General features: G+C 55.4%; 4 protein-coding genes across 5 annotated transcripts; 2 read left to right on the plus strand and 2 right to left on the minus strand.

Moving 5' to 3' along the window:
- Positions 1-10,338, plus strand: P2RX6 (purinergic receptor P2X 6). Its single transcript, XM_036013626.1, has 12 exons — positions 1-222; positions 949-1,099; positions 2,463-2,534; positions 5,916-5,991; positions 6,171-6,264; positions 6,337-6,417; positions 6,501-6,642; positions 6,731-6,840; positions 8,164-8,257; positions 8,348-8,413; positions 8,575-8,652; positions 8,739-10,338. Exons 1-12 carry the CDS (start codon positions 89-91, stop codon positions 8,820-8,822), a joined length of 1,182 nt encoding a protein of 393 aa, XP_035869519.1. The 5' UTR covers positions 1-88; the 3' UTR covers positions 8,823-10,338.
- Positions 10,339-11,843: 1,505 nt separating this feature from the next.
- On the minus strand, positions 11,844-14,479 carry SLC7A4 (solute carrier family 7 member 4). The gene is given in 4 exon segments (XM_036013658.1): positions 11,844-12,373; positions 12,375-12,422; positions 12,424-12,743; positions 14,465-14,479. Coding segments are annotated over 4 exon segments (582 nt in total). The 3' UTR covers positions 11,844-12,174.
- A 1,629-nt stretch (positions 14,480-16,108) lies between these two features.
- On the plus strand, positions 16,109-20,657 carry LOC114510140 (tubulin alpha-3 chain). Its single transcript, XM_028528854.2, is given in 5 exon segments — positions 16,109-16,141; positions 16,143-16,398; positions 17,250-17,398; positions 17,667-18,347; positions 20,204-20,657. Coding segments are annotated over 5 exon segments (1,416 nt in total). The 3' UTR covers positions 20,501-20,657.
- Positions 20,658-21,273: 616 nt separating this feature from the next.
- MZT2B (mitotic spindle organizing protein 2B) lies at positions 21,274-27,544 on the minus strand. 2 transcript variants are annotated; one of them, XM_028528855.2, is made up of 4 exons: positions 27,082-27,544; positions 26,678-26,826; positions 25,592-25,771; positions 21,274-21,538 (listed from the first exon to the last, which is right to left on the minus strand). In XM_028528855.2, the coding sequence occupies exons 1-4, from the start codon at positions 27,237-27,239 to the stop codon at positions 21,381-21,383; spliced, it is 645 nt and encodes a 214-aa protein (XP_028384656.1). In that variant the 5' UTR covers positions 27,240-27,544; the 3' UTR covers positions 21,274-21,380. The 2 variants fall into 2 exon arrangements, with proteins under 2 accessions (XP_028384656.1, XP_028384657.1); XM_028528856.2 differs by lacking the exon at positions 25,592-25,771 and having other exon boundaries at positions 27,082-27,537.
- Positions 27,545-27,549: the final 5 nt, after the last annotated feature.

Genomic DNA, 27,549 nt, shown 5'->3' on the forward strand with positions numbered 1-27,549 from the left:
CTTGGGCTCCCGCTTTATCTCCTGTTCAGCTGTGACTGCAGCTGCTGTGCTGACTCATGTGCCCCAGAAGCCAGCAGGAGCTGGGAGCATGGGCTCCCTAGGGGCCTTGACCTCCTGGGGGCTTCTGGATTACAAGACTGCGAAGTATGTGATGACCAGGAACTGGCGGGTGGGCGTCCTGCAGAGGCTGCTGCAGCTTGGGGTCATGGTCTACGTGGTAGGGTAAGAGAACGGCTCTTGGCCACACTGGCCAGAGGGACCGTGAGCGGTCCTGCTGGGCTGAGGGTTGAGGGTTTGACTCTTCAGGGGCCGGGCTGGTGGTAGTGAAGGCAGGGCAGGTTGCTTTACAGGGTAGTGGGTAGGAGGAAGGAAGGATCTCTGTCTGTGTAGGGGCCTGTGGGCACAAGAGCAAGCTGTGTGTCTGTGTCTTCCTGTGTGCCCACTGCCTCTTCTCCTTGGCCTTGCCCTCAGCCCCTCATTGAGCTGTGCACACAGAGCAGGAAGGGCTCCACCCCCGCCCCTGGCAGTGCAGGGTGTAGTCTCTGACACCTGTGAGAGCTGGAACCTAAGACCCCGGACAGAGAGCATGAGTTCTGGCTGGGTCAGGGGAGTCATTAAGGAGGAAGCTGGGTCTGGCTGGGACAGAGGGAGGGGGTTGACTGATGAAGGAGGTGGTAGTGGGCATATCCAAGCCCATGGCTGCCTCATAGGAGACACCCATGTGGGCACTGGCTCCCCGATGATGGCCTGGGCTTGTAGCCTATTCAGGGTGTTTGGGGCGGGGGGGGTGGTTGGGGGACGTGAGGGTAGAGAGGAGGCAGGGCACCTGAGTGGTGTACTGGTAATCTACAGTGAGTGAGGGAGAGAGACCGAGCAAGTAGGGCCTAGCTCTGCCACTGCTCACAGTGTGCCAGGGACATACCATACTGCCCATCACCTCCTCCCCAGGTGGGCCCTCCTCGCCAACAAAGGCTACCAGGTACAGGACGTGGACCCCCAGATTTCTGTTATCACTAAACTCAAAGGGGTTTCTGTGACCCAGATCAAGGAGCTGGGCGATCGGCTGTGGGACGTGGCTGACTTCGTGAAGCCAGCACAGGTGGGTGTCTCAGGGCTGCTGCCAGGCACTGATGCCTCTGATACCACAGTCGCAGCAAGTGTGTGCAAGAGAGGCATGTGGTACCAGAGGTGGGTGCTGGGGGCTGGGCTTGGGAAGGGCCTCACAGAGGAATGGCACCTGGACAGGGATATAGGGGGTGTGTAAGAAGTGTCCAGGTGAGTGAGAGGAGGGATCAGAAAGGCAGGCCAGGAGAGCTACATTTACAAAGGCTCCATCTGAAAAAGGATGGCATGTCTAGAAACTTGACATTGAGCTTGAGCTTGAGGGTAAGATGGGAGGGGATTGGGGGTGGGGGGGCTAGGGCCTAGAATTTCCTGCATGCTCACCTCCCTGACCCAGGGTGCTGCTGTCAGGCCCTCCTCCTCTGCTCTTCCACACTGTACTTCTGGCCGCTCCTCCTTCTACCCAGATTGTCCACAGCCTGTTTCTCCTCTGTCCTGCAGGTGCCCAAATTGTGACCCCAGTGAGCAATGGCCCCAAGCACACCCACCATGTCCAAAGAGAAATCTTCTCCCTTTCCCAATGTGTTCTGGGCTCATCCATCAGTGCCAGAGCTGGACTCAAGTGGACATCTTCCTGTCCCTCCCCTGTCCTATCCATCTCCTAACAGTTTCCACTGCAGCACATGCCCTGCCTGGCGGAGGCTGTGGCCTTCTAGTGAGTCCCCAGGTGCACCCATGCTGAGCCTTCACATGTGACATCACATGTGCACCCAGGTGCAGCAGCCAGGCAGAGCCTTCACATGTGACGTCATCCGAGACTGCCAGCCCTTGCTTTCACCCTCGGAAGGCTCCCTGTCCATGATGGTGGCCACCAAGTCCTGGCCACTGCCATATCCTCTCCCTCTGCCCAGCCCTTGCCTCCCCTTCCTAGGTGTACGTTCCCCCAAGTTCACAAAGCTCTTGCGCTCAGCACATGGGTGCCAGCCACCTTTCCCGTTCCTGGCCACCTTTTGCCCAAGCAGAACTGACCACCTGCTCCCCTGGCTCTTGGCCATGCCTGCAAGGAGGGGTCCACCTTCCCACCAGCCTGGGCAGGTGCTCGGCCTCACTCAGTGCTGGATCTTTAGTGCCTAGAAACAAGGGGCTCTTAGAAAATCCTGAGTGAGTGAAAGTGGAGATGAGAAATAAACCTCAGAGAAGCAGACATCGGCTCAGAAATGGCCAGAAACTCAGTCAGCCTCCCATCATCTCTCCTTGAATTTGCCCCATGGAGGCATCGTCCTGGGCCCGGGTGCTGACTTGATGAGGCCAGGGCTCCTTCCTCCCACACAAAGCTGCCAGCGCTGTCCTCTCCCAGGCAGGGAGCCTTGCAGGTGCAAGCCCTGACCCTTGTCTTCCAGGGAGAAAACGTGTTCTTCTTGGTGACCAACTTCCTTGTGACACCACAACAAATTCAGGGCAGGTGCCCAGAGGTAAGGATGCCCAGGAGCCTTGCAGCTTTGGGTCACCAGCCGCGTCCTCCCTTCTTCCCAGGGTGACTGATGGCTCAGTACGTGCTGTTGTGTCCCAGGCACTGGGACAAAGCCTTTATGTGAATGTTCATTTAGTTTTCACAAGCGCCCTGCCTGCTGGGAATTGCTGCAATTCCCATTTAAGATGAGAAGGCTGAGGCTCAGTGAGTTGAATCACTTACCCAAAGCCTCCCAGCCTGTGGGTAACAGGACTCTGGACCTCTGAGAGGGAGGCTTCCAGAGCCTTCCACTGTCATTCCCTGTGGGGTATCCAGGCCCCTCCCAACCTGGCTCTGCCCCTCGGCGTGACAGTGTGACACCCAGAGCTGGGCACAATGCCCAGGGGGTCTCTAGCAGCGAGGGCCAGGCTGGGAGGTCACCTCCCCTTCTCTGTGCCCAGCCTCTACTGATGTGTCCCCAATTTTCATTCTGGGTGACAAACACGCCACACTCCTGCGTGTGAGTTCAGGCGCACTTATGATCTCCGGGAGCTTTTTGCTGTGACTGTGGGCAAGCAGGAGTCCCCACCCTCTGTTCACTTCTCAACAGAAATGCAGATCCTCCCCCTGAAATCCCACCTTTCCCCCTCGCCTGGACCCGTGACTGAGCAAGAGCTTGAAGCCCAATGCGCATATGCAGAAGCCCACACTGTGATGCCAAAACTGTCACCAAGCAAGGGCTCACTCCCCAACGCACACTGGGGCAAATTCTGTGGCACCAGCTCTTGGGAAAAGAAAGTTTTTATTTGCAAGTTTGGCCAGCAAGGAGATAAGCAAGGCTCAGATTTGCCTTAATCCAGGGTTGGGGTAGAGGGGGCATTATAAGGGGTCTCAGCTCCCATTCTTCCTGGACAGCAGACCCTTTGCTCCTGAAAGTTCCCACGTGATCAGGTTCTGGTCCTGTCCTGGTCCTTAGGTCCCGTGGTGGTGGCGGGGGCAGTTGAAGGCTCACAAGGGTTAGTTTGTACCTGGCGTCCCAAGGCATAAACTCTGGCTCTGCGTCTTGTGAGAAGCAGGGCCAGTTTTAGTTCGTCCTGCAGGTACAGGCACGCCCCTGGGATCCGGGTATGTCACAGAGCACACTCGCTCTCCTCCCCACCTGTGGGGTTTCCACCCCAACTTTTTAATTGCAATAAAATACACAAAACGTAAGATTTACCATCTTAACCATTTTTAAGGGTACAGTTTCCCAGCTATAATTTCGTTTGAACAGTCAAGACCAGGACATAGCCCTGGAACCTACTTCCAGGTGACACCTTCCCTGGTGACACCTTTCTTCAATTGAGTACAATATTTAATTGCTTGCTGGGCTGGATTAAATACTGGACTGTGTGATCACCTGTCCCCTGAACCCTGGTGGTTGGTCCCGCCACAGTTGTGGAGGGTGCCACATGTCCCTGGCGGGCCCTGTTCTCAAAGGAGGGGAGTCACATGCACAAAGCTTATGCTTGTCCTTCCCCCTCTAGTGCTCAGAAGACATCTGTTTCACATTCAGTTTGTCGGCTGTTCTGATTTTTGCAGGGGCCATGGTTCTGTGTTTTCTGGCTCCACGTGATTCCTCTTTGCCCATGTCCTGACTTTTGGCCCTTCCCAAGAAACTGCTGGGGCTGGGAAGTAATTAATTTAATCTGAAAACTCAGCTGCCTAAGGCTAGCCAGAGTTCCTGCCAGCTCCTCTCAGGGGCCCTGGTAGTCTGGTCCCTCCCAGCACATGCCCTGTGTTCCTACAGCAAACACCTGCTGAGCCTCCCCCAGGCCAGTGCTGGTCTTGCAAAACCCCATCCCCGTACTTCAAGAAACAAACCCCTGCCCGGGCAGCCCAGCCAAAGGGATGATCCCAAGATGGGGGCAGAGGCTGCAGCCGGAAGACCTAGGGAGGTGCTTCTGCCAGCCCGGGGCCTCAGAGAAGGTTTCCCGCAGGACTGGAGGCTCAAGTAGGATCTTAAATATGTGCAGGCAGAGGGGGCCGTGTGGGCAGGCAGCGTGAGCTATGGGAGGTAAGGCAGCTCCAGAGTCAGTTACTGCCGAGTGGGTCTGGAGCCTAGATTTGGACTGGGGTGGGCAGGCAGTGACCCGAGATCTCAGGGCCCTGTGAGTCCCACTAAGGACTGAATTCGGTCACAGGAGCAGCAAGCAGCCACAGACGGGCTCAGGGGGAGGGTACTCCATCTCCTGTACATGGGCAAACAGTTGCTGGTGGAGGCAGATGAGGGCAGAGGCAGGGCCCTGTGGTGGTCACAAGGGGGTCCAGTTGGGGGATATGGTGGCCCAGTCAGCGTGGAGAAGAGGGGCAGACTCAGGACTCAGGTGGGGACAACTGGGCAGAACAGGTGGCGCCACACTGTCTCCAGCCCACTTATCACAGTCCCGCCACCCACAAGGTCCCATGGTCTCATTTGGCTGTTCAGAGTCCCCGAGCCCTTCCCTGTTCCTCCTGCTGCCCCTGAGCTGGGCTCCCTGGACAGTGGTGTCTGTCCTCCACCCCAGGCGGAGCTATGTCTGTGCAAGTGCCTGATGCCCAAGGGTACCTTCCTCTCTGGGGTCTGGGACCCCAAGAAAGCTCACCACCTCCCCCCTGCTAATCCCCAGAACTCTGTGCACTCACTAATGCCCTTGTTTTGCTGAAGAATAAGCGAGGAAGGGCCTAGCCTTTAAAGTCCTACTTCCCTACCCAGGTGCCTTGGACTGGGGTCCCATCCTTGTCTACCACATCCAGTGCCTCTAGCACGAACTTACCCTTCCCAGGGCCCCTCCACCTTCTCTGTTGTGTGGTCTGAATTAGGGTAAGGCCTGACCAATTAGGATGTGGCTCAGTTCTTGGGCATCATTCCGCAAAGCAAAAGGTTGCTGGTTTGATTCTCGGTCCAGGCATGTGCCTGGGTTGTGGGTTCAGTCCCCTGGGTCAGGGTCAGGGTCAGGGTTAGGGTCAGGGTACATATGAGAGGCAACTGATGGATATTTCTCACTCACATAGATAGTTCTCTCCCCCTCTCTACTTCCCTTCCCCCCTCTCTAAAAATGAATAAATAAAATCTTAAAAATAAAAATAAATTAGGATCAGAGGAGCTGGGCCTGGATGAATCACTTCTGCCCCCATCAGAGAGAGAACCTCCAGGAGGAAAAGTCTTGCCCTGCCCTGGAGCACAGCACCTGCACCCCGTCTGGTTGGGGGCTGCCCGTGCCCCCAGCTCTGACTGCCTCCGCTTATTTTCACCCTCCAGCTTTTCCATGTGCCCCCAAACTCAGGGAACCCTGAAGGGCTAAGGCAGGAGGGACATGTCCCCGAGGACAGCGGGGCTGGTCACCCACTGGGCCATTGACAACTGTGCTCTCATTCATCTCAGCACCCATCCATCCCACTGGCCAGCTGCTGGGCCCATGAAGACTGTCCTGAAGGGGAGACAGGGACACACAGCCACGGTAATGGTGGGCCCTGCCTTCCAGTGCCTCAACTGGAAGTGAGGTTCGGGGGGCAGACTGGGACCCTGGGTGGCTCCTGAATGTGGGCCTGGTGGTGCCTCTGTGTCTCTCCTTTTTGTCAATAGCCCCTTGTCCACCCAGCCCTACTTCAGGTCCAGAGACTGTCTTGTGTTTTCAAGGCATTAAAACAGGCCAGTGTGTGGTGTTCAACGAGACCCACAGGACCTGCGAGATCCAGGGCTGGTGCCCAGTGGAGAGTGGCACTGTCCCCGTGTAAGTCTCTCCCAACTCCCAAGGCAGGGCCCAGGACGGCAGAGCCTGCCCCTGACTTCCCCTTACCCACAGGCAGCCCCTGCTGGTCCAGGCAGAGAACTTCACACTGTTCATCAAAAACACTGTCACTTTCAGCAAGTTCAACTTCTCCAAGTAAGCGTGGGTAGGTCTTCACAGGCCCAGGCCCTCCTTATCACCATCCTGTCCTGACCTTTCCTCCCTGTGGCCCCTCTCAGGTCCAATGCCTTGGAGACCTGGGACAACACCTATTTCAAGCACTGCAGATACGATCCCTTCTCCAGCCCCTACTGCCCAGTGTTCCGCATAGGGGACCTCGTGGCTGCAGCTGGAGGGGACTTTGAGGACCTGGCATTGCTGGTGGGTGTGTGGAGGACAGGGTTTTGGGAGGACTCAGGGGGAGGATCTGAGCCCAGGTGCCAGCGGAGCAGCGATGTGCTGTATGCAGGGTGGTGCTGTAGGCATCCGTGTCCTCTGGGACTGCGACCTGGACATCAGGGGCTCTGACTGCCGACCTGAGTACTCCTTCCAGCTGCAGGAGAGGAGCTACAACTTCAGGTGCCACCCCCACAGCCCCCAGTGCCTGCATGCTGCTCCTCGGCCAGGTCCACCTCCACCTGTCCTCCTGTGGAGGCCAAGACAGACCCCAGCCCCCTGGATGCTCTGCTCTGTGTAGGAGGGGGTCCCAGGAGCAGAAGGGGGGATTCTCAGCTCCAAGTCCCCCAGCACAGGTTCTGTCCAGCCTCTCTCCTGAGCTCTCCCCTCTTCACCCCATATGTCCCCACACCCGTGTTATTGCTGGGACCTGTCACTTCCAGCCTCTCCTCCACGCCACCCTGCCTCTAGCTTCTACTCTCCACAGCACAGGGAGCTTTCTTTCTCACTTTTCCCTTAAGGTTTTATTTTTGAAATCTACAGAAAAGTTCAAAAATTAGTACCATAAGCACCCAAATACTCTATCTGGGTTCACAGGGTTTGGGTTTTTTTGTACCCTTTTGCCACCCTTGCTTCTCCCCACTTCTCTAGAGTGGGCCAGATGTATTTAGATAGATTTCGAGTGCAACCATTTAAAAGTAAGTGGCAGACATCCAGATCCTCACCCCTCTCAACACTGCGCTGAGCCTGAGGACCTTCCCCGTGGGACCACTGTCCTACTGTCACACTCGAGAAATGTAACATTGGCAGACTAAATCTCATGTTCCAATTTCCCCAGCTGGGCCAATAATGCTCCTAAATTTTTGTTTTCCAATCTAGGATGCACTCGGGAATCTTGCATGGCATTTACTGTCACGTCTTTGTGTCCAGCAGACCTCCCCTTCCCTGCCCAGAATCCTTCTGCCACCTCAGGCCACCTTCTCACTGTTGCTCCCACACACGTGCACACAGCCACCAGGCCTGGACTCGGCGCTCCTGACTCCACTGCCTGGCCTGGCCTCGCTGCCTCCCCAGACCTTGGCTCCCTGCCTGCACCCTGCTCCCCTCACCTCTGTGTTCTCACCGGCCCTACTTTCTCAGCCTAGAATCCTTCCAGAACCCTGAAGCACCGGCCTGAAACTCTCCCCTGCAGGGAGCCTGCCCCGGTTCCTGCAGGAGCGTGAGTTCCCCACTCTGGACCCTTACAACCCTGGCCTAACCCCACGTCCTCCCACCCCCACCCACTGCTGGTGTCTATTCAGAGACTCTTCCGTCCCTGTCCCCTCAGGAAGCAGGAAGCTTCCGAGAGGCAGGTCCTGGTTTGCTTTGCCTGTGTGCCCTCAGCAACGACACAGAGCTGAGCCCCGGGATCTGGGCTAGGGCTGGGGGTTGATGGAGTCAGTGGATGAACAGAAGGAGGCCAGGGAGTGGGGCACAATAGGCCACCAGACTCTCTCTTGCCCTCAGGACAGCCACTCACTGGTGGGAAGCCTCGGGTGTGGAGGCCCGGAGTCTGCTGAAGCTCTACGGGATTCGCTTCGACATCCTAGTTGCTGGGCGGGTAGGAGCAGCTGGGTAGGGTGGGCGAGGGTAGGGGGATGGGAGGAGGTGACAACCATGGACTGAGAGGCTCAGCCCAGGTATCTCTCAGGCAGGGAAGTTCGGGCTCATCCCCACAGCCATTACTTTGGGCACCGGAGCAGCTTGGCTGGGCGTGGTGAGTGTGGCCAATGCGGGCTCCCTATGGCAGCAGACAGGGTGCACCCAGCCCCACCTGCATGCACATGAGCCCCCTCTGCCTGCTGTTGAGTCTCCGGGTAAGGGTTGGGGAGGAGGGTAGGCTGGGGCCCAGACACGGGTCTATCCTGACTCTCCTAGATCACCTTCTTCTGTGACCTGCTGCTGCTGTACGTGGACGGAGAAGCCAATTTCTACTGGACGACCAAGTATGAGGAGGTGAGCTACAGGCCTGCTATGCCACCAGGTGCTGCTCCACTTGGAGGGTGTTGGCCAGAGCCCCAACCGAATGTCCTCATCTGCAGGCAAAGGCCCCGAAGGTGACCACCAACCCTGAGCAGAAAGACCTGGCCTCCGCACCTCCGAACCCGGCTGCCCAGGTGCCTTAGAGGAGGCCCAGCACCTGCCCCCATGGCTACTGCTGCTGCTGGGAGCTAGACACTGAAGCCAGAGTGGCCCTGTCCACGCTCTGGCCCCCACTTGCTTGCCCATTCTTGAGGCCTGTAACCATACCCTGTGGCTGGGAAGGGTCGGGCCCCACCTTGGGGACGTCAAGGATGAAGTCCCAGCAGAAACACTGTTGGGGGGTGGAGAGAATAATACCTTCAACTCCCAGGCCGACAGTCCTTCAGCCTTGGCTCCAGCCTTTGGCAGAACGCTGCCTGGGGAGCGAGAGAAGCCAGTTTTGCACAGAGATCTGCAGTGGCACAGAAGCCATAAAGAAGGGGAGAACCCTGGGCCTATGTTTGGAGAACTCTCTCCCAAACTCCACCCCCTGTGCTCCTAGCAGTGGCCTGCTCACCAGCTGTCAGCACTGACCCTCTCACTGACTGTAGTCAACCCCATCCCTGCCTGGCTTCCAGCCCTCCTCCCCATGCCAGCGCCCCCCTGGGAGGAAGAGCCCCTACCCTATCAGCTGTACCGTGATGTGCTGCACTGGGGGCCATGTGGCTGGAGTCCACAGCAAGGTAGAAGGAAGCCTGACAAGAGGTGCTGCCTCGGCTGCTCTGGTGTTGGGTTGCAGGGGGCAAGTGCCCCTAGACTTGGGCCTCTTCCATGGGAAGGGAGTGGGTGGGCAGAGGATCCCACCAGGCACCCCAGGCAAGGGCACAGGCACCTCTTGGGCCCATACCTGCTCAGCTTATGGTCATCGGGGCCTTCGTGACCTTCTATATGCCTCCTTGGTGACCATCCCAAGACCAGCCCCCTGGACCCTGCTTTCTGGGTTTCCTGGGAGCCATGGGGGTGGGAAGAATATATATCTGAGACCCAGTCCTGTCCACTGCCATGCCTAAAAACCTGTCTGGACAGCTGCAGGCAGGAGGCCTTGTCTATGACCGCAGGTGAAGCCCAGTGGCTGAAGGAGTGTCCCTGACTTAGGACACAGAGCCCCCAGCAGGCTGGCCCAGTTTTGGCTCTGGAATCCATTGAGGCTCTGTGTCCTGCCTGCTGGAGAATTTCCCCAGGTCTGGGAGATCCATGGTCAGGAGCGGAGGGATGGGGACTACAGGAGTCAAACCCTCTCTTAGTCCTGGGGCAGGGATGTGGGGGTACTCACCCCAAGGAGGTGAGTGCTGCTTCCTCATGGGTCCCTGGTGATCAGGGGCATGCTGGCAACTTGCTAATGGAGTGATGTGGGTCATTTGGGTAAGGCTGGGGTGGGGCTCAGGCCGGGTGAGCATCTGGAATCATCTGGGGCCTGAGCAGAGCCGTGGGCCCCTGCTCCTCTCAGTCCCTAGAGCAATGTGTATGAGGAGGCAGGTTCGGAGGGGCCAGGGAAGGGAACATGGCCTTGAGGCCTGGTTGTTGGAGCAGGGTCTCATGAACCTGGTTGTCCTCAGGGCCCAGACAAAGCTGATAACATGGCTGCAGGAAGCCAAGGAGTAAAGCCTGCCAAAGCCAGCAGCCTCCTGTGTGGTCCTTACAGGCAGGAACAGGGAGCTGGACATGTCTACATTTGCCACAGCCCAGTGTGGGAGGGGCAGAGTGGGCCTGAGACTCCCCCAAAGGACTGGGGTCTCACAGCCACCGAGTGGGCTGGAAGGTACTTGGAGCAGGCCCAAATGCTTGAGCACCCATACATAAGCGTGTGTACCATACACACACCATTCTAAGCCCTTATCACAAAACCCTTGAAGGGGCAGAAGGAGAGAAAGAGAGAGAGAGAGGGAGGGAGAGGGACAGAGGGAGAGGGACAGAGGGGGAGGGAGGGGGAGGGGGGGAGAGAGAGACAGAGAGAGAGAGAGAGAGAGAGAGAATGAGAATATATATGAGTGCCAGCTGGGCCTGAAATTAGAAACAGGTATTGCCTCCATCTGCACACATCTGTGCTCCCCAGAGCACCCTCTCGGACCACGTGGGCTCTTGCCTGAGAAGAGCCTATGCCCATGCAGGCATGCCTCTGCATCCCCGTGCAGGCTGCAGGCACACACCGTGTTCTCTGGGAGCCTGGGGAAATGAAGACAACCCAGAACTCCCCTGCCCTTTCCAGGCCGCTTGCTCTCTGGATGCACCCCTGAAGGACATGTGGAGAGCCTGTGGGGAAGCCCTGATCTCACCTGTCACCAACCCCTCCTTGCCTGGTGCTTTTTGGGGGTTGTGGCTCCCTCTGAGGTCAGCAGAAGGCACTGGCCTGAGGACAGGACCCTGGGACCTTGGACTGGCTGTGTTCCTGAGTCAGGGCTGTCCCAGGGCTGGTGCCTCCCCGTTGCAGAACCTAGGTGCCTTTGCTGGGGATTGAGGACAATCACCCAGTTCCTGGGGGCAGGCAAGGACTCAGTGCTACAAAGAACATCACAGTGGACAGGGTGGCAGATGGTTGCTTGAATAGTTATTGTAGATCCTTGGGGCTATGGGCCTCTTACCTACGCACCCCACCCTAGCTGCCCAGGTGGCTGGAGTTGGTCATAAACTGGAAGATGCTAAGCAAAGTATCCATCACACCAGCCCTGGCCATGGCCCACTCCCAAAGGCTGATAGCATGGAACCTGGGCTGAGCTCTTAGGTCCTGAGGACTACTCCATGTGAGTAAGCCTGCAAACATGAGCTGCCCCAGACGGAGGGGACTCCCAGGCCTCCTGAGGAGGTGTGGGAGGGTGGGCAGACCTCCAGCTCTCCTCACAGACCGATGGGCTGCTCCATGAAGTAGAGCTGCAGGGCTGGTGCCCTTGGGACTGCATGACCTGCACTGTCTCCTCCAGGCTGCCGTGGGGGGACACCATGCAGTGTGGGGTGGCTACCTGCTACAGCTGCTGCTGATTCTCCATGCTGTGCCAGATACCAGAGCTGAAAACACCACAGGTCCTGCAGGATTGCACAGGCCTGAGGGGCAGGTTCCAGCCCTTTGCCCTCCTTGCCCTCCCTGCTCTCCTGCAGCCCACCCATGGCCCCAGCTTGGTCCACATTCACCCAGTAGCAACCAGATGGACAAGCACAACCAAGTCAGGTAGATCAGCTTCAGCCTGAGGCAGGTGTTAAGGAGGATGATCAGGGCTGCAGTCAAAGGCACCAGGAAGGTCTGCAGGCCCAGGACCTGATTTCTTGGGAATCCACAAAGCCCTTCACTTCTCCAGATTCTGGAGACAGCTGCCCACTCCCCATGCAGAGAGGGGTATGCTGGCCTCCCCAGCCTTGTGATACCCTGGCTCATCCTGCCACAGCAGAGGAGGAAGGGGCAGAGGGAGCTGGCTTGGCTGACAGTGAGTGGGGGTTGGCCACGGGATGTACCTGGAAGGTGACCTGCTAATGAGGTTGCTGGTGGGCCCCCAGGATGAGGAGACTAAGCACAAGCAATGTAGTGCTGAGTAGGAGCAGCAGGATGTAGCCCCAGCGTGGGAGGTGCACAGCTGAGTCCCCAAAGACCAGTGCACAGCCTGGGCTGATGGCCGAAGCCACCATGACACCTAGTGCCCAAGCCACAGGGGCTCCAAGGCTGCACCCCCAAGAAGCCCAGGTAGGGCGTTAGCATTGGCCATAGCTGCCTGAGCTTGGGCTGAGGCCTGATCAGTGCCCACCAGCTGGCAGCAATTTTGGAAGGAGTTGTATTCCTTGGCCATGAGGCCAGAGCTGGCTGGGGCTGGGGAGCTAAAAGGAGGGAACTCCTGGAAGCATAGCACGGTTACAGTGGTGGCCACAAAACTGTAGGCCAGCAGTGTGCCAATGAACAGGAACTGGACTACTGTTTCAAGGTCTAGCAGCAGCACCATGAAAGCCATGAGGACCCCAAACACCAATATTCTCACCATGGGCACCTACATCTGGGAGTGCATGTTGGCAAACACCTGGAAGAAGAGTCCATCAGTGACCACTTCCTGTCAGCCTCTTTCTGCCCAAGGCTGACCCTGGTTCCTTGCACTCACTGTAAGGCTCCTTGGTAAGAGTCCTATATCTGATTTTCCAAACACCAATCCCTGGAAGCCCCAGCTAGCTGCCTAACCCTCTAACCCCCAGACCATGCTCTCTGAAAGCTGCCAAGCAAAGAATGAGTAGGCAGCAGAAGAGATGGCTCACTGAATCCACAGTGTGTGGGGTGGGGGTGTGGGGAGGATGTTGCTTAAACCCAGACCATTTGAGCAGCCACTGTGAAAATGACCCCATGCCTCCCTTGACCTAGCAATGGTAGGCAGGGTAAGAAATCTGCATTTTGCCATTTTTAAAATTTACTTCAGCTATTTCTTATGTTATCTATATTTAACTCCTTTCAATTTCTCTATGAAAATTCTAGCTCATCCAGGTTACACTTAGAAGAGCTAAGAAAAGGGGCTATTTCCTCTGTGGGGTAAACACACACACACCCATGGGCCAGCAACAGGCATGGAGGGAACTGGAGCCAGAGGTGAACTGAGGGCTCAGTCACCCTTCCAGGAGCCTTGGGAATTCTGTGTGTGTTTTCACTAAGGTGTGTGCATGTGTGGGTAATCCTTTGGCCTCCTGCAATGACTCTTTGTGGGGTCCCCTGCCCTATCTCCCCCTCCTGCCATGTGCTCCCCCTAAATGGCCAGTTCAACCTGTGTGTATTGCTGGCTGGCTTCTGCCCACCAAAGTCAGGCCAGTACCCAGGCAAACCTTCCAGTTCTCTGACCTTCTTATTCCACTGCCTGCCCTGCACACACCATCCATCCCTCTTTGCTGAGATGTTCTAAGTCTCCATGAAGGTAGAATTAACACCTTTCTCCCTCCTAGAGCTTCCCAGCCACTTCCTTCTGGGACCTTATCCTGGTGGTCCATATCTCATACTCCTGCAAGAGCTCCAATGCATAGGTTGGCCACATGGCACACTCTGGACTTTAAAATTCTTACCAACCTAGGACACTAACATCAGCACCAGTAAAAGGATGCTAACTGAATAGCCCTCACAGGTATTTGCTCTAGCTTAGGTCTGCAAAGGCCCGTCACAGTTACTGGCCGTCCTAACTCCCAACACCCCTGGACAGCTTTGTAGTAAGACTATATTTTGTCCACAAACACATGGAACTCAGGAGGTGTCAGCTGCTAAAGAGTGGCCTCCACTCATAAGCAAGGGCTCTTTCTTTGCCCTGCCGCCGCCTATCAAAGCTGCTCAGCAGGCGTCTGCTCACTTGGCCGCGGTGGAGTCGCCACTTCCCGCCCAAAGTGAGGACCAATCAAAAGAGGTTTTGTAGCTTTAGATAGAAACTGACCAATCACAATTGGGGTTCCAGTCTAAGGCCTGCCCCCTGGAGTAGTCAGAGCCAATTGAAGTTGTACAGGCGGCGTGTCAATCAGGACTCGGTCCGCAGCGTGGAGGGCAGGCCATTGGGCGTGTGGAATTGGACGGAGTGGAGGTGGCAGCGCGGCGTGAGGCTAGGAGGTGACCACCATGGTATGGCGGGCTACATAGTGGGGGGTTAGGCCCAGGGGGCCGCAGGGCAGGAGAGTGTCATCCCTGACCCGGTATCGCTGAGACCCGGGTGTATTCCGGGGTCATGTCCGGAGCCGTGTCCGGAGCATGTGGGTCAAAAGTGGAAGCCGGACACACTCCGCAGATGCAGTCATCCTCTGCTCTCACACTTACTTTCCAAAGCAACATCGTGTTGACCTTGAACTCTCTCCTATTTGCCTTTGCGATGCTGTGTGTGAGCTTCTGAGGGCGCTAACACAGAGAGGCAGTATTTACAAGGTCTCGAACAAAGAATGATAGAAAATTGTATATGCTGAAAATCTGGCTTGTTCCATTAGGTAGGATTTTTAATTTTTGCTTATTTGTTTATACTCATAATTCCTTAAAAACGAAGCCAAACAAACAGGCATAGATATGCTTATACTGTCCCCTTTCTTGCACCAAAGGTAGCACATAGTATATGCTCTTGAGCCTTGGTTTTTTGTTGGGCAGAAAAATCCAACTCCCTCCTTACCAACATACAAAGACCTGCATTACTGTTCACTGCTGCATAGTATTCCAGCGAGTGGCTGTAGGTTATTCGGCCTGTTTTGTATCGCTGGTTACTTGGATGTTTTGTGGTGTTTTACACATGAAAAGTACAATAAGTAATCTGTGTACCAGCCGTTTCCTACCTGTGTAGGTGTGTATGTGATGCCAGAAGTGGATGGCTGTGATTTTGTAGATATTATCAGATTCCTTGTCATCAGCAGTATATGAGAATTACTGTTTTTCCACAGCATGGTAGTCTTGTGCCTTTATTTTGCTGATTTTTATCTCCTTAGTGCATAGGTATGTACTAGGTATTGTTGAATTAAGACAACGGATAGTTTAAACATTGATGGAAACCAACGCCCCTGTCACCGTGCACTTCTAAAACAAGTGGCGCCTAAGAGACAGCCGTATGTGGAGCCAGGCCAGAATGACCCTCTCACAGGAATTGACATGACCCAGTTCAAGTGTCACTTGTCAGTTAACGGAGGCTGACAGCTACTGATTCAGCCTCAGTTTCTTCCCCTAATCCCCATGGCAGCTTCCAAACTTTGTCAAAAGTGCACCTACATAATTACCCACACTAACCTCAGCTTTCTCCCTTTGTAAAAGTTAGTTTCAGAGCTTCTGTTGTTGATCATTGTATGGCATGAAATCAAGCTCAAAAATTTTTTTCTAAGGGTGAGTTATTTCAAGTGTAAAGGAAAGGTAACATCTATTACATGACAGCTAAAAGAAACTTCAGGACTAGAAAAAATGTGTGCTTTTCATCATTTTTAGGAGTTGTTATTTTTAGCAAAGACTTTGTCTTAAGAAAAATGCCATGATTAGTACTTTCAGAAGAACTATTCAGCTATTGCTTGTTGGCATGATAGGGTTTTCTCAAGTTGAAATGCCTAAACATGAGTTTAAAAGTTCATAGTACTTACACCAGCCCTGCAAGTTCCCAGGTAAGTGCCCTATACAGGTGTACCTTTTTAGAAATCTTTTATACTGTATTTTCACTGTACTGTACCTTTTCTGTGTTTAAATACACTGTTACTTACCATTATGCTATAATTACCTACACCGTTTAGTATAGAAACATGCTGTACAGGCTTGTAGCCTCGGAGCAACAGGCTGCAGCAGTAGCCTCAGTGTGCAGTAGGTTATGACATCTAGGTTTGTGTCAGTGCACTCTGATATTTACACAAGGACAAGAAATTGCCCAATGATACATTTCTCAAAATGTATTCCCGTCATTAAGTGTTACATGACTATGAAGTTATGGTATCAGCTTTTGTTTTCATGCCATGTAGTGATGATTGCCTTAAAGATGAGGGGCAGGGTTCTCACATTATGTTCTGTTTTCCAGCGAGAGTGCATTTCTATCCACGTGGGACAGGCCGGTGTCCAGATCGGCAATGCCTGCTGGGAACTGTACTGCCTTGAACATGGAATTCAGCCTGATGGGCAAATGCCAAGTGACAAAACCATTGGTGGTGGGGACGACTCGTTCAACACGTTCTTCAGCGAGACTGGGGCTGGCAAGCATGTGCCCAGGGCAGTGTTTGTGGACCTGGAGCCCACCGTGGTGGGTAGGTACTCGGGCAAGTAGGGTGGCTTTCCAGGGAGGCAGGGAGAGCCTGGCTAAATCCCTAAGGGTGCTCCTCGGAATCCCCCTGCAGAAAGGATGGATGGACACACAAGTATATCTGTAACCATATTGGGCAAGCAACTGAAAGATTAGTGCTTGGAATGTAGGGTTTAGGCTGCTGATTTAGAGCAACCTAACATACAGAGAAAGCTACTTTGCCAGAAGGTAGATGGGCTGCGGACAGATACATTCATGGCTGCCTTAGCCCCAGGCAGCTGTAGACCCTGCCTACGGGTGCTGGTGGGCTCATCCCTCCTTATGCCGTGCACTCTCTCAGGCTGGTGCAGGAGAGTCTTGACCTGTATCTCAGACACAGAAATGTAAGTAGGAAACATTCATTGGGTTCCTCCAGATTAGACACCTGAGGTAGTTTCTAAGGAGGGTGCAAAATGGGCACCTGTCAGCAGCTATCCAGGAGATGACAGTGTATCAAGACAACACTGTAACCAACTGGGCTAACCGGCCAAGGCCTGAAGGGTTTGTTTAATCATACCTTTTGGTGCAAGAGAAATCTGCACATGTAGAAGTGCCTGTGTGCAGGGCTGTGAGCTCTGCTCCTTCTTCGGGAACCACTCAAGCTGGTATCTGTGCCATGAGCTGAGTTTACCTCCCTAGAGCCACAGAATGCAGGAGTGCTCTGTGTATTGCAGAGCGAGTCCCTCTGATACACTGATGCCGTGGAGATACGAGGAACAGCACGTGCTTGGTAGAATTGAACGGGCCCCAGGTCTGTCTGTGCTGGCGAGTTAATAGTGTCCTTAAAGAGCCACTGCACATGTGTCGTCTCTGTAGATGAAGTGCGCACGGGGACCTACAGGCAGCTCTTCCACCCAGAGCAGCTGATCACCGGGAAGGAAGATGCAGCCAACAATTACGCCAGAGGCCATTACACCATCGGCAAGGAGATTGTGGACCTGGTCCTGGACCGGATCCGTAAACTGGTAAGAAGAACGCCGGGAGGCCCTCCAGGGTCCCTTTGGCAGAACCCAGGCCAGAGTAGCGGACCCGTGGTGTTCCTTTGGGGTGTGGCTGCAGTGCATCCATACATCTTCATGCCTGCTCTGCCTGGGCCCTAAGTGCGATGCGTGTTCCCTGGGGACAACTGGGATCCATTTGCTGTTGTGGAGGCCGAGACAAGCGAGCTGGGCTTGTGGGAGGCTGGTGGTGTGGCTGGGACAGGCGCTGCTCACAGTCTCTGCTTCCTCTCAGGCGGATCTGTGCACGGGGCTGCAGGGCTTCCTCATCTTCCACAGCTTCGGGGGCGGCACCGGCTCTGGCTTCGCGTCTCTGCTGATGGAACGGCTCTCGGTGGACTACGGCAAGAAGTCCAAGCTGGAATTCGCCATTTACCCAGCCCCGCAGGTGTCCACGGCCGTGGTGGAGCCCTACAACTCCATCCTGACCACCCACACGACCCTGGAACATTCCGACTGTGCCTTCATGGTGGACAACGAAGCCATCTACGACATATGTCGGCGCAACCTGGACATCGAGCGGCCCACGTACACCAACCTCAATCGTCTGATCGGGCAGATCGTGTCCTCCATCACGGCCTCCCTGCGCTTCGACGGGGCCCTGAACGTGGACTTGACGGAATTCCAGACCAACCTGGTGCCGTACCCCCGCATCCACTTCCCCCTGGCCACCTACGCCCCGGTCATCTCGGCCGAGAAGGCCTACCACGAGCAGCTGTCTGTGGCCGAGATCACCAACGCCTGCTTCGAGCCGGCCAACCAGATGGTCAAGTGCGACCCTCGGCACGGCAAGTACATGGCCTGCTGCATGTTGTACCGCGGGGACGTGGTCCCGAAAGACGTCAACGCGGCCATCGCCACCATCAAGACCAAGCGCACCATCCAGTTTGTGGATTGGTGCCCAACGGGGTTCAAGGTAGGACTGGGGGGTCGATAACGAGTGCTTTTGCCTTTCAGCATGCAGCAGACCCTGGGGTCGAGTGCTGCCCTTGTGGAGAATCCCGTTCCCTGGCAGCGAGGCTCTGGGCATCAGTTAGTGAACCAGAGTGATCACTTACCCAGTAGTGTCTTTCTTTTTTTGATACTCACCCAGTGATATGGTGTTTTAAAATGGATTTGAGCAAGCGAGAGGAACATCAACAGGTGGCCTCCCTTACATGCCCTCACTGAGGATCGAATCTGCAAACTAGCTGTGTGCCCTGACCTGGAACTGAACCTGCAAACTTTTTGTTACGGGGTGATGCTTCGGCCAACCGAGCCACCTGGCCAGGGCTGCACTGGTGTCCTTTGGACTTCCTGAATCATCACGGTGTCTTTGTGTGGTGAGAGAGGTTTTTTTTAACAGAACAGGAAATTTTCTGCAGTATCTCTGTTCCCCTGTTTGAGGGTGGAGTTAGTGTGGGAAATGTTGGTTAGCCTTAAAAATAAGACATTTTTTTCTTACGATAGGAATTTTCTAGGCATTTTTGGTCCTTCGTGTGGATATTTGAAATTGGGACATTACTATTGGTGTCACTAAATCCCACTTAACTCTATACACATATAGAAAGTAAACCCAATTTAAATGTCCTATGAAGTGTTTGATTTAAAGAAAAACCGTCGTGAATCTTTTTATGGAAAAAAAAATGATGACATCTTTCTTTTTCTCGGTAAGCCTAGAAATTCTGGCCTGAGTGTACCTCTGGCCTCCACTTCGTGCGAGCCTTCCATTCGAAACAGCGAAGCAGCCGTGCCGTGGAGTTTCAGTCTCGCGCTGTGCTTGACTCCTGAATCCTGCCTGTTCTTTCCCTCTGGGAGCTGTTGCTTCCCTGAGCCTTGCTTTTCATGCCGCCTCCTCAGGCTCAGATTCTCACCACCTCTGGGGGACTTGCTGTGCTGGGGGTTCTTAACTAGGCCTTCCTACACTGGCTTCTCGTCCTCTAGTTCAGGGGTCAGTGTGGGTGGTGGACCAGCGCCTGATTATGTCAAGTTTAACATGAACACAGCCTCCACCATGTAGTGGCCTATTGTTATGGCTGCTTTTGTGTTCCAAAGACATCACTGAGTGGCTGTAACACACTGCCTGGCCCACCCAGCAGAGCTTGTGTACTGTCTCACCCTTCATGGACAAAGTTCGCCGACCCTGGCTTGAGCTAACCCTGTCTGATTCTGCTGCCCAAAGCTCTGGTCCTGTCTCCTCGGGTTCTGAAGCCTAGAATGGCACCCCCTCCCTCCTACTTAACACACACACAGACCACCTGCTTTGCAGTTGTAACAGTGGCCCTGGGTCGTCTGGCCGTGTACCTTTTACTCTGCTGTGCACACGCTGATTGTTTCGTGGGAAAGCTGGGGTAGGTTCTCCCGTGAAACACCATCACAGTTGTGTGCTGGGTGAAAGGGCTTCTGCTATGGAGATGGACTCCCTTCTTGTTGAAGCTTAAGGAGAAAGTAACCTACGAAGAATCCAGGGCAGTGCCCTCCCTCAGAAGGAAGACAGTTCTATCAACCGGGTGCCTATCACATGTCACAGTTGCTGGGACACAGCCCTTCAGGCAGCTTGGGACTGAGCCAGAGTGGCCGGCTCTAGCCACTTCCTTGTCTGGAAACCGGCACCCTGCTTTCCTGGCACCTTGCCTGGAGCAAAGAAGGGCTCAGAGACCGCAGGGCGAACCAAGCCTCTGCCAGGTCACCAGAGGGCAGGGCACCCATATGTTGTATGTTTCTGGGAAAGCAGCTACCATTTCTGGGTTCGACAGAGGCTTCACACAGTGCTTTATTCTCCTTCTCTGGCAGGTGGGCATCAACTACCAGCCCCCCACCGTTGTCCCAGGGGGAGACCTGGCCAAAGTGCAGAGGGCTGTGTGCATGCTGAGCAACACCACCGCCATCGCCGAGGCCTGGGCCCGCCTGGACCATAAGTTCGATCTCATGTATGCAAAGCGAGCCTTTGTGCACTGGTACGTGGGGGAGGGCATGGAGGAAGGGGAGTTCTCCGAGGCCCGGGAGGACCTGGCAGCTCTGGAGAAAGATTACGAAGAGGTGGGCGTGGACTCCGTGGAAGCGGAGGCTGAAGAAGGGGAAGAATACTGAGTGGGAGAGCAGGGCTGGCAGGTGTACCTCTCTCCCACCCTTTCCTGCCTCCTCCCAGCTCACCTGGTTTCAAGCTGTTTGCCATTAAAGTTTCTGTATCACACCTGCCTGCTGTGATGCCTGGCTGGGACACACTCATCTGCCCGCTGGAGTGGTAGGACCCCAAGGCCAGCCGGGCCTGCGTGGAAGGCTGGTCTGGGCTACATGGTGCTATGCTTTGGGTGGGTGTGGCACTGACCGCACCTGTGAGGAGCTACTGCTTACAGGACAGACCCAGGGGAAACAGTATTTCCGATCCAAGATTTCAAAGCATAAAGATTTACTAAATTTCAGGAAAATCGAGTTAGGTTTTTCAACTGAATGTCATTAAGGCTGCCATTTTTAAGGCCCACACTGATGAGATGTATGGACTAAAGTATAAAAGCTTAGAAGTGGAGTTTTAGAATCTGAGATCCATAGATGGGGAGTGCCTGCAGAACCCCTAAAACCCTGAGTCACATGTGTAAGGTCAGGACATTTGGGGCAGGGGTTTATTAGAGTCCCCAGTGGTGTGCCTGGCCCACAGGTTAGAAGCCCTGCACAGTTCATCTGTCCTGTGGAAACCCCTGCCCCCTCTGCACCTGAGCACCTGGGAATGGTCTCCAGGAGAGTGATGTCACTGGTTTAAGTCACTGGGTCAGTTCAGCTGCAGTAGAATCAGGATCTGCACAGAATTCTAAATATCTGTACCTTAAAATATTGAAAAGATGGTAGAAAACATCTTGAATGGATCCTCATTTTTTCAAAAAGGTTTATTACCAACTGGAGGAAATAATACATAACCTCAGCCAGGAGGTCGGTGGAGCCCACAGCAGGTGGGAGTGACAAGTCTCTGCTTGGCTCAGGTGCTGCCGCGGGTGGGGCTCTTCCCAGGCCCGCCCCCCTTGGGCAGCCTGGTAGCACTGGGCTGTCGGGGCATCCTCTGGCTGGATCCTTCCCTGCCGCTTCGTTCTGCCAGGCCTGGGCCTCCACCAAGAGCAGTGCTGCCTTTGTTTCTCCCTGAGCAGACACAGAACGATCGTTAGGAACCAGGGCAAACCCCACAGTCAGAGTACCTCCCTAAACACTGACACATAGTATGTTTCTGAGGTCACAGTCCTCTCAGCCAGGGACCCTCTATCAGCACAGGGTTCTGAGTCTGAGTAGTCCTTGGCAGAGCACAGGCACCCTCGAGGGTGTCCTAGGACGGAGGTCATGCACGGAAGGAAGGGGAAAGTGTCGACAGTCAATTTAGGGGAAGCTCAGAGTGCTGACTCCGACTCCTGCCCAGGGAGATGTGTACATGGTTGTAGCTACAACTGCCGGTAGCACAGGAGGGCTCGCTATCAGCAGGGCCACCAGCTCACTGCCGCCCGGGCACTCTCCTCCTCCCTGGATGGTCTGTGTCTGCGCAGATCAGACTGGTAACAAGGAAGCACCTGAGTCATTTGGGTCTTCTGTAGCATCTGGGTTAGGGACCCCAATCCTGGGTCCCTGGGCACCCCACAAACTTTCAACAGGGGTGTTTGCTGAAGGACTTAGACGTACAGCTCAGGCATAGCTCACCTGCAGCAAGTGGCAGGGCGGGTCTCAGAGGTGGGCCTGACTCTGAAGCCAGCTTGCTTCAGCCTGTCATGCGAGTTCCCCCTCCCCCTCAATGTAATGATGAGGGTCCTTTGGGAAACTCAAGGATGAGGGAAAAGAAGAAACGGGCAAATAATGTTTCTCTGTAAATCTGACAAGGCCCTGAACTCTGGAAATAAGACACTACAGTGGCTTTGAGCCATAGGACATTAAAAAAGCCATCTAACAATGAAAGTAGACCATTTAGTGGGCTCTGTGTGATTCATGAAATGCTCAGAAATCCTGTGCTATTGGGGTTACTGGGGAGATCTGTTCAGGCCTCTTCAAGGAGACGGAGGGTGGAGGAGAAGGGTCTGCAGTGGAAAGACCCACCGTGTTCAGCTGGGCTCAGGCTGAGGCTCAGCCACGCCCTCCCTGGGGGACCCAGCACGGGACTTTTTGGAGCAGGTTGAGTGGAATGGGGGGCCAGGCTGGGCAGAGGATGACCACGGGCTGGGGAGGAGTGGGATGTGCCCAGTTCCTGAGGGCACACCGACTGACATCACTGGACACTATGAGCGGTGGTCTGACTCACTGTCTTCAGAAGTCAGTGTTCCTCTACCCCCCAAACCAGGCTGTGTCCACTCAGGGTTTTGTGACCCCCTAATGAAGTAAACTCCCAAAGCACACCAGCCTGTCCCCAGGTGACTTAGGGAGCCCCTGAAGCTGGGGAGATGGCCAGACATAGAGGGACCCTGTCTATCATTCACCTTTGATGTTGCCCACCCACGTGAGTCCCACTCACCAGCCCCTGCAAGCTCTGCGGGCAGAGCTGTTTGGGAACAAAGATTTATAAGAAGTCCCAGGAGGAGCTGCTGGTCCCCAAGAGGCCTTTCTCCTTTGCGGTGCGAGCGCCCCCTCATGGCAGTATGGGCCAGTGATGCCACCAAGACAAAATATTAGTGACTGGCCTGAACCTGCAGTTGAATGCATTTTGTATGAGGAAGAAAAAGAACCGGGTTGGCCAGGGTGGGTGGGGGGGTAGGGACGGGGGACAGGGGAGTGAGAAATGAGGAGACGGAAAGAAAGTGCTACAGGCCACAGCCAGGTGAGGCAGCACAGGTCACCTTAGCATCTTCAAGGCCACTGGCCATTCCTGGAGAGCCACCGAAAGTTCTGCCCTCTTTTTAGGGCTGGGCACACAGGGGTTAATCAGTGCTTCCAGAACACATACAGACAGTAACAAAGACTGGCATGCCACATGGATGTGCACACATGTACTTCTAACCCTTAACTTAGCCCATGCTTCGTGGAAGGTGCTGTCCACAAATGCACCCGGCGCTGACAGTGTTTCAGGAACAGCGTTACTGCCACGTTCTGCAGCAGCGCTTGCTGTCCGACAGAAACATGGTACGAGCCACATACGGCATTTTAAACTTCCTAGCAGCCACATTAAAAAGTAAAACAAAAACCAAAAAAAGGCCCCAGGAAATTAATTTATGTAATATATTTTAATTAACTAAAAAGCCCATTTCCAACATGTACTCAAGGTAAAAGTTATTTGTGAGGAGTCACGTTCCCTTTCTGGGCCCATTCTTCGGCATCTGGGCCCGTGGTGCAGACTCGCACTCACGGTGCCTCTCGAGCACACCCCAGGGCTGTGGCTCCCGCACTGGACAGCAAAGCTCTGGGCTCTGCACGCCACACTTCACCTGACACGTTCTGGAGGGACATCTTTTTAAAACTTAACAGTTTCCCTAAACTTCAACAGACAGCACTTAGCTGAGTTAAGTTTTTTCCTCAGTGATACCACATCCTCCCCATGACAAGAATTACTCTTCTGTGTTTTGGGGCCCTGTTTGCCCCTTTTCTGCAGGAACAGGCAGAAAGGAGTCAGCCTGCCGGTGAAGTCCCTGCAGGCCACCTCGATGGCTGGGGGGTAGAAACCCAGACAGAGTCAAGACCGTGGCCGGGAACAACTCTAAACCCCAATTCTTTGAGAAGCCTAAGGCCAGTCAGCCCCAACAGCCCCAAAGCCCCATCGTCACCCTAGGCCACCACGGTCCCCAGAGCTGGATGGCTCTGACAATTCATTTTCCCCACCCGACCCTGCCGTTAATGAGGTGGCTGGAAGGTCTGTATGAACAGATGCTGCAATTCGTGGCCTCAGAGATGTCTTGTCTGGTGGCCTCTGCCTCTCGGCTGTAGCACACTCCTGGCAGGGCCCCTTAACTGCCCTGCTCCCCTCCAACTTCTCCCCATCAACAACCACCCAGGCTGCCTTCTGTGCACACCATGCATCTCCCCAGGGCCCCCCGTGTCCTCCTAGCCTGGCTCCTGGCCACCAGCCTAACAGGACCCAAGGCCTGAGCACCAAAGAGAAGTGACCTCAGTTCTCCACTCCTGTCCCCACCTACCTCTGAGCTTCCCAACCCCTCTAGGCTGGTGCTCCCAGCACCATATCCGTGGCGCACCTCCTGACTCTCCATCCTCCTCTCGCCCCCACCCTCCAACGCAGGCCCAGCTCCCACCGTGGCCTGGACCATACCATGCATTTCAGCCACCCCTCCTCTCTTAGCACCTCCCGGGGCTCTGCAGCTGGCAGAGGACCCTGTCCCCTACCCCCCCCCCCAACACACACACACCCCACAGCCTGCTTAACCCCTGCAGCTTCAGTTCCTGTCTCTGTCATTCATCTAGCCATCTCCCTCACCGGACTGAGAGCATATCCATCTTGCAGCCCCACTGTGCCCTTAGCACTGAAAGGTGGCCTGGCACCCAGAGTCACTGAGTGAACAGTGCCACCCTTTCGAGTAAGGAGGGCTCTGTTCCCAGTTTCTCCCTCCCTCTGGGAACTCACCCATCAGTTCCTCAGCTCAGCCTGTAGTCCACCCACCCCTACTCTGAACTGCCTCTTAGCCCTTCCCTACACCTCCCTGGCCTGAACTCCAAGTGACGCCTGGAATGCTGAGGTGAGGAATGTGAGGCGGGGTGTGTAGGAGAGCAAAGCCAGAGCACCTGTGGAATCTGAGGCCCCCAGCCTCCTCACACCTGGCAATGCCTACAAGGTATCCGCAGATCTGGAACCAGGCAGGAAAGGGGAATCATGGCTTTACCCTCCAGACTGCCCATCCAGTTATGTGACAGCATCTAAGAGACCAAGGTGTTTTTCACACCTAAGGCTTTGCTGTCCACAGCATGTCACACGCCTCTTCCCTGCTCCTCAACCTCTTGTCTTCCTCTGGTGCAGGGGCATTTCCATAGAGCGCAAGTCTCACTCAGCAGAGTTGGTCTCTGTGGGGTAAGGGGTGTTGGTCCCATCCTAGAAGTACTGGGGTTGTCTCTTAATAAACCATGAAATCATGTCCTCACTCTCTAAGCTGCATGGCAGAGATGGCCAGCAGGACCCTGCCCTTGCAGCTAAAAGCTGTCCTGGTTTTCTTGAGGCATAGCAGTTTCCATGGAAACAGAGAGCACACCATCCCCCAGAGATAAACCAATAAATGCAACCTGCAAAAGGAGAGAACAGGCAGCAAGAGAACCGTAGGGAACCGGGGGGCCCCGGAGAGAGAGGCGAGTGCGTGGCAGCTGGGCTGTGATGCAGAACCGGAGAGGCCGCAGGCCGCGGGGCTGAGGAAAAGGAGGGCCTTGCAGAGGGGCTACAGTTCTTGGCAGAGAGAAAGGAGGCCTCTGCAGGTCAGAGAGAGACACAAAGAGAGGAGATGGAGCATGGGTCAGTGAGGAGGCTCAGGGCCTCTCAGGAGAGAGGGAGCGCATGCCTAGGACCCTGGCACTCCCACCCAAAGGAGCTAGCCTGCCCTTTCCTCCAATGTCAGCTGCTTCTCAGAATGTAAGTGCCTGCGTGCTCTGGCCAAGAAGGTTCTGCTGCATCTCAGAGGGTTTCTTACAGCCCTCACGAGTATAAGTGACATGGTGTTCAGTCATAACATCCTCACCACCACCAGCACCTGTTCATCCCCTAGTCATGACCCTTGAGGGTAAGACGGTCCCTCAAGCCTGAAACCAGTGCTCTGCCACTCAGGCCTCTGCCCGCTGACTGTCTAGGGCAGCAAGGACTGCCACGCTGACGCCTGGCCCAAAATCCAAGGAATGCTCAGCTGGCCAGGCTCCTGGACAGGATCTGAAGCTGGGTGAGGTACATATAGGGTAGCGGGCTGTAGGAAGGCCTCTGCCTGCCCACTCGGAAAATTTCTGTGGAGACCTCACACACCAAGAGAACAGGAACCAGGGCAGTCTCGTCCCTGTATGTGTGGTTTGAAGGCATGAGTGATGAGGTGAGAAGAGGCTGGGACAGCAAAAGTCCCAGATGAACCCTAGCCTGCTTGGGCCACGCTGGGGCACTCACTCTGCCTCCTCCCTCTCTAGACGTGCTCTCAAGGCTAGCACTGAAGCCAAAGCTGGGAACTGAGCCAAAGGGGAGAGCCCTCGGATGGGGCCAGTGGGTCCTGGGAGAAGACCTACAGAAAGGCCTGGCCCCTGAGGATCTAGCCCTGCTGTGCCGGGCACTGCCCACCTCCTGGCCCCGGAAACCCCACCTCCTTGGCCACAGGGGCAAGAGAGCACCCCAACTCTGACCTCGGGTCTCCGGCATGCTCGATGTGGGCAGGGACACAGCCGCAGAGTCCTGGGGCTCGCTCGCCAGTCTCTGCCCGGCACACATGGACTTGAGCATCTGGAAGACTGCGAGGGGCGCGACGTTCAGCTTCAGCAGGTCCACCAGGATCCTGGTGAGAACAGACGCGGTGCGGAGTGAGCCCTCCTGGTCACCGGCCCACGAGCTCTGGAGAGAACGGGCCAGACATAGCTACCAGACTGGGGTTAGGCCGAGGAGGGCCACCTCCCTCAAGGCCCAACTCTACTCTGGGTCCCCAGGGGGTTCCGACAAGGACAGGGGACTCATACAGATCAGTGGCCCGGCGGGGAGCTGGGAGCAAGAATGTCTGGGGATCGGAGGAGCGCGCAGCCCCCCACCCGCTCACTTGAACACATCGGGGTCCATGGCACCGCCAGCCGCCTGCGCCAGCTCGTACAGCTCCATCTCCTCGGCGCTCAGCACCTTCTTCCGCCGCAGCGCGAGCTTCTGCAGGGCCGCCTCCAGCCCCGGGGGTGGCCCGGGCCCGGAGCCCGGAGCCGCCATCTGCTCGGCCAGCGGGAAGAAGAGCGTCCCGACCCCACCCTGTCTGGCTGGGCGCTCCTAAGAGAGCCCTGGGCTGGCCCCTCTGGCCGTTCCTCTCTCAGCAGCGCCACCGCCTGGCCTCCGCGACAACCCAACCCCGGAGGGCGGGGATTGGGCCGTCTCCCCTCCGCCGTTCTATCCACATTTACGTGCTGGGCAGTGTTAGGCGTGGGGATTCCGGTGGCGGGCCAAAGAAACCTGGTCTTTGGTAATAAGGACTTCCCTGCTAGGCTGCACTGGTCGTTGTCGCTGAAATAAAAATATCGCTCAA

This window comes from Phyllostomus discolor, chromosome 13, assembly GCF_004126475.2.
Source record: "Phyllostomus discolor isolate MPI-MPIP mPhyDis1 chromosome 13, mPhyDis1.pri.v3, whole genome shotgun sequence".
Lineage (NCBI taxonomy): Eukaryota > Metazoa > Chordata > Mammalia > Chiroptera > Phyllostomidae > Phyllostomus > Phyllostomus discolor.

Excerpts from the sequence above, each read along its gene's own strand:
- P2RX6 (XM_036013626.1), top strand. The coding sequence starts at position 89 with ATGGGCTCCCTAGGGGCCTTGACCTCCTGGGGGCTTCTGGATTACAAG. Across the intron at positions 223-948 it reads GTCATGGTCTACGTGGTAGG|GTGGGCCCTCCTCGCCAACA; the intron begins GTAAGAGAACGG and ends CCTCCTCCCCAG. Across the intron at positions 5,992-6,170 it reads GACAGGGACACACAGCCACG|GCATTAAAACAGGCCAGTGT; the intron begins GTAATGGTGGGC and ends TGTGTTTTCAAG.
- MZT2B (XM_028528855.2), bottom strand. The coding sequence starts at position 27,239 with ATGGCGGCTCCGGGCTCCGGGCCCGGGCCACCCCCGGGGCTGGAGGCG. Across the intron at positions 25,772-26,677 it reads GAGCATGCCGGAGACCCGAG|AGGCCTCCTTTCTCTCTGCC; the intron begins GTCAGAGTTGGG and ends TCTGACCTGCAG. Across the intron at positions 21,539-25,591 it reads CCTGTTCTCTCCTTTTGCAG|GGAGAAACAAAGGCAGCACT; the intron begins GTTGCATTTATT and ends GTGTCTGCTCAG.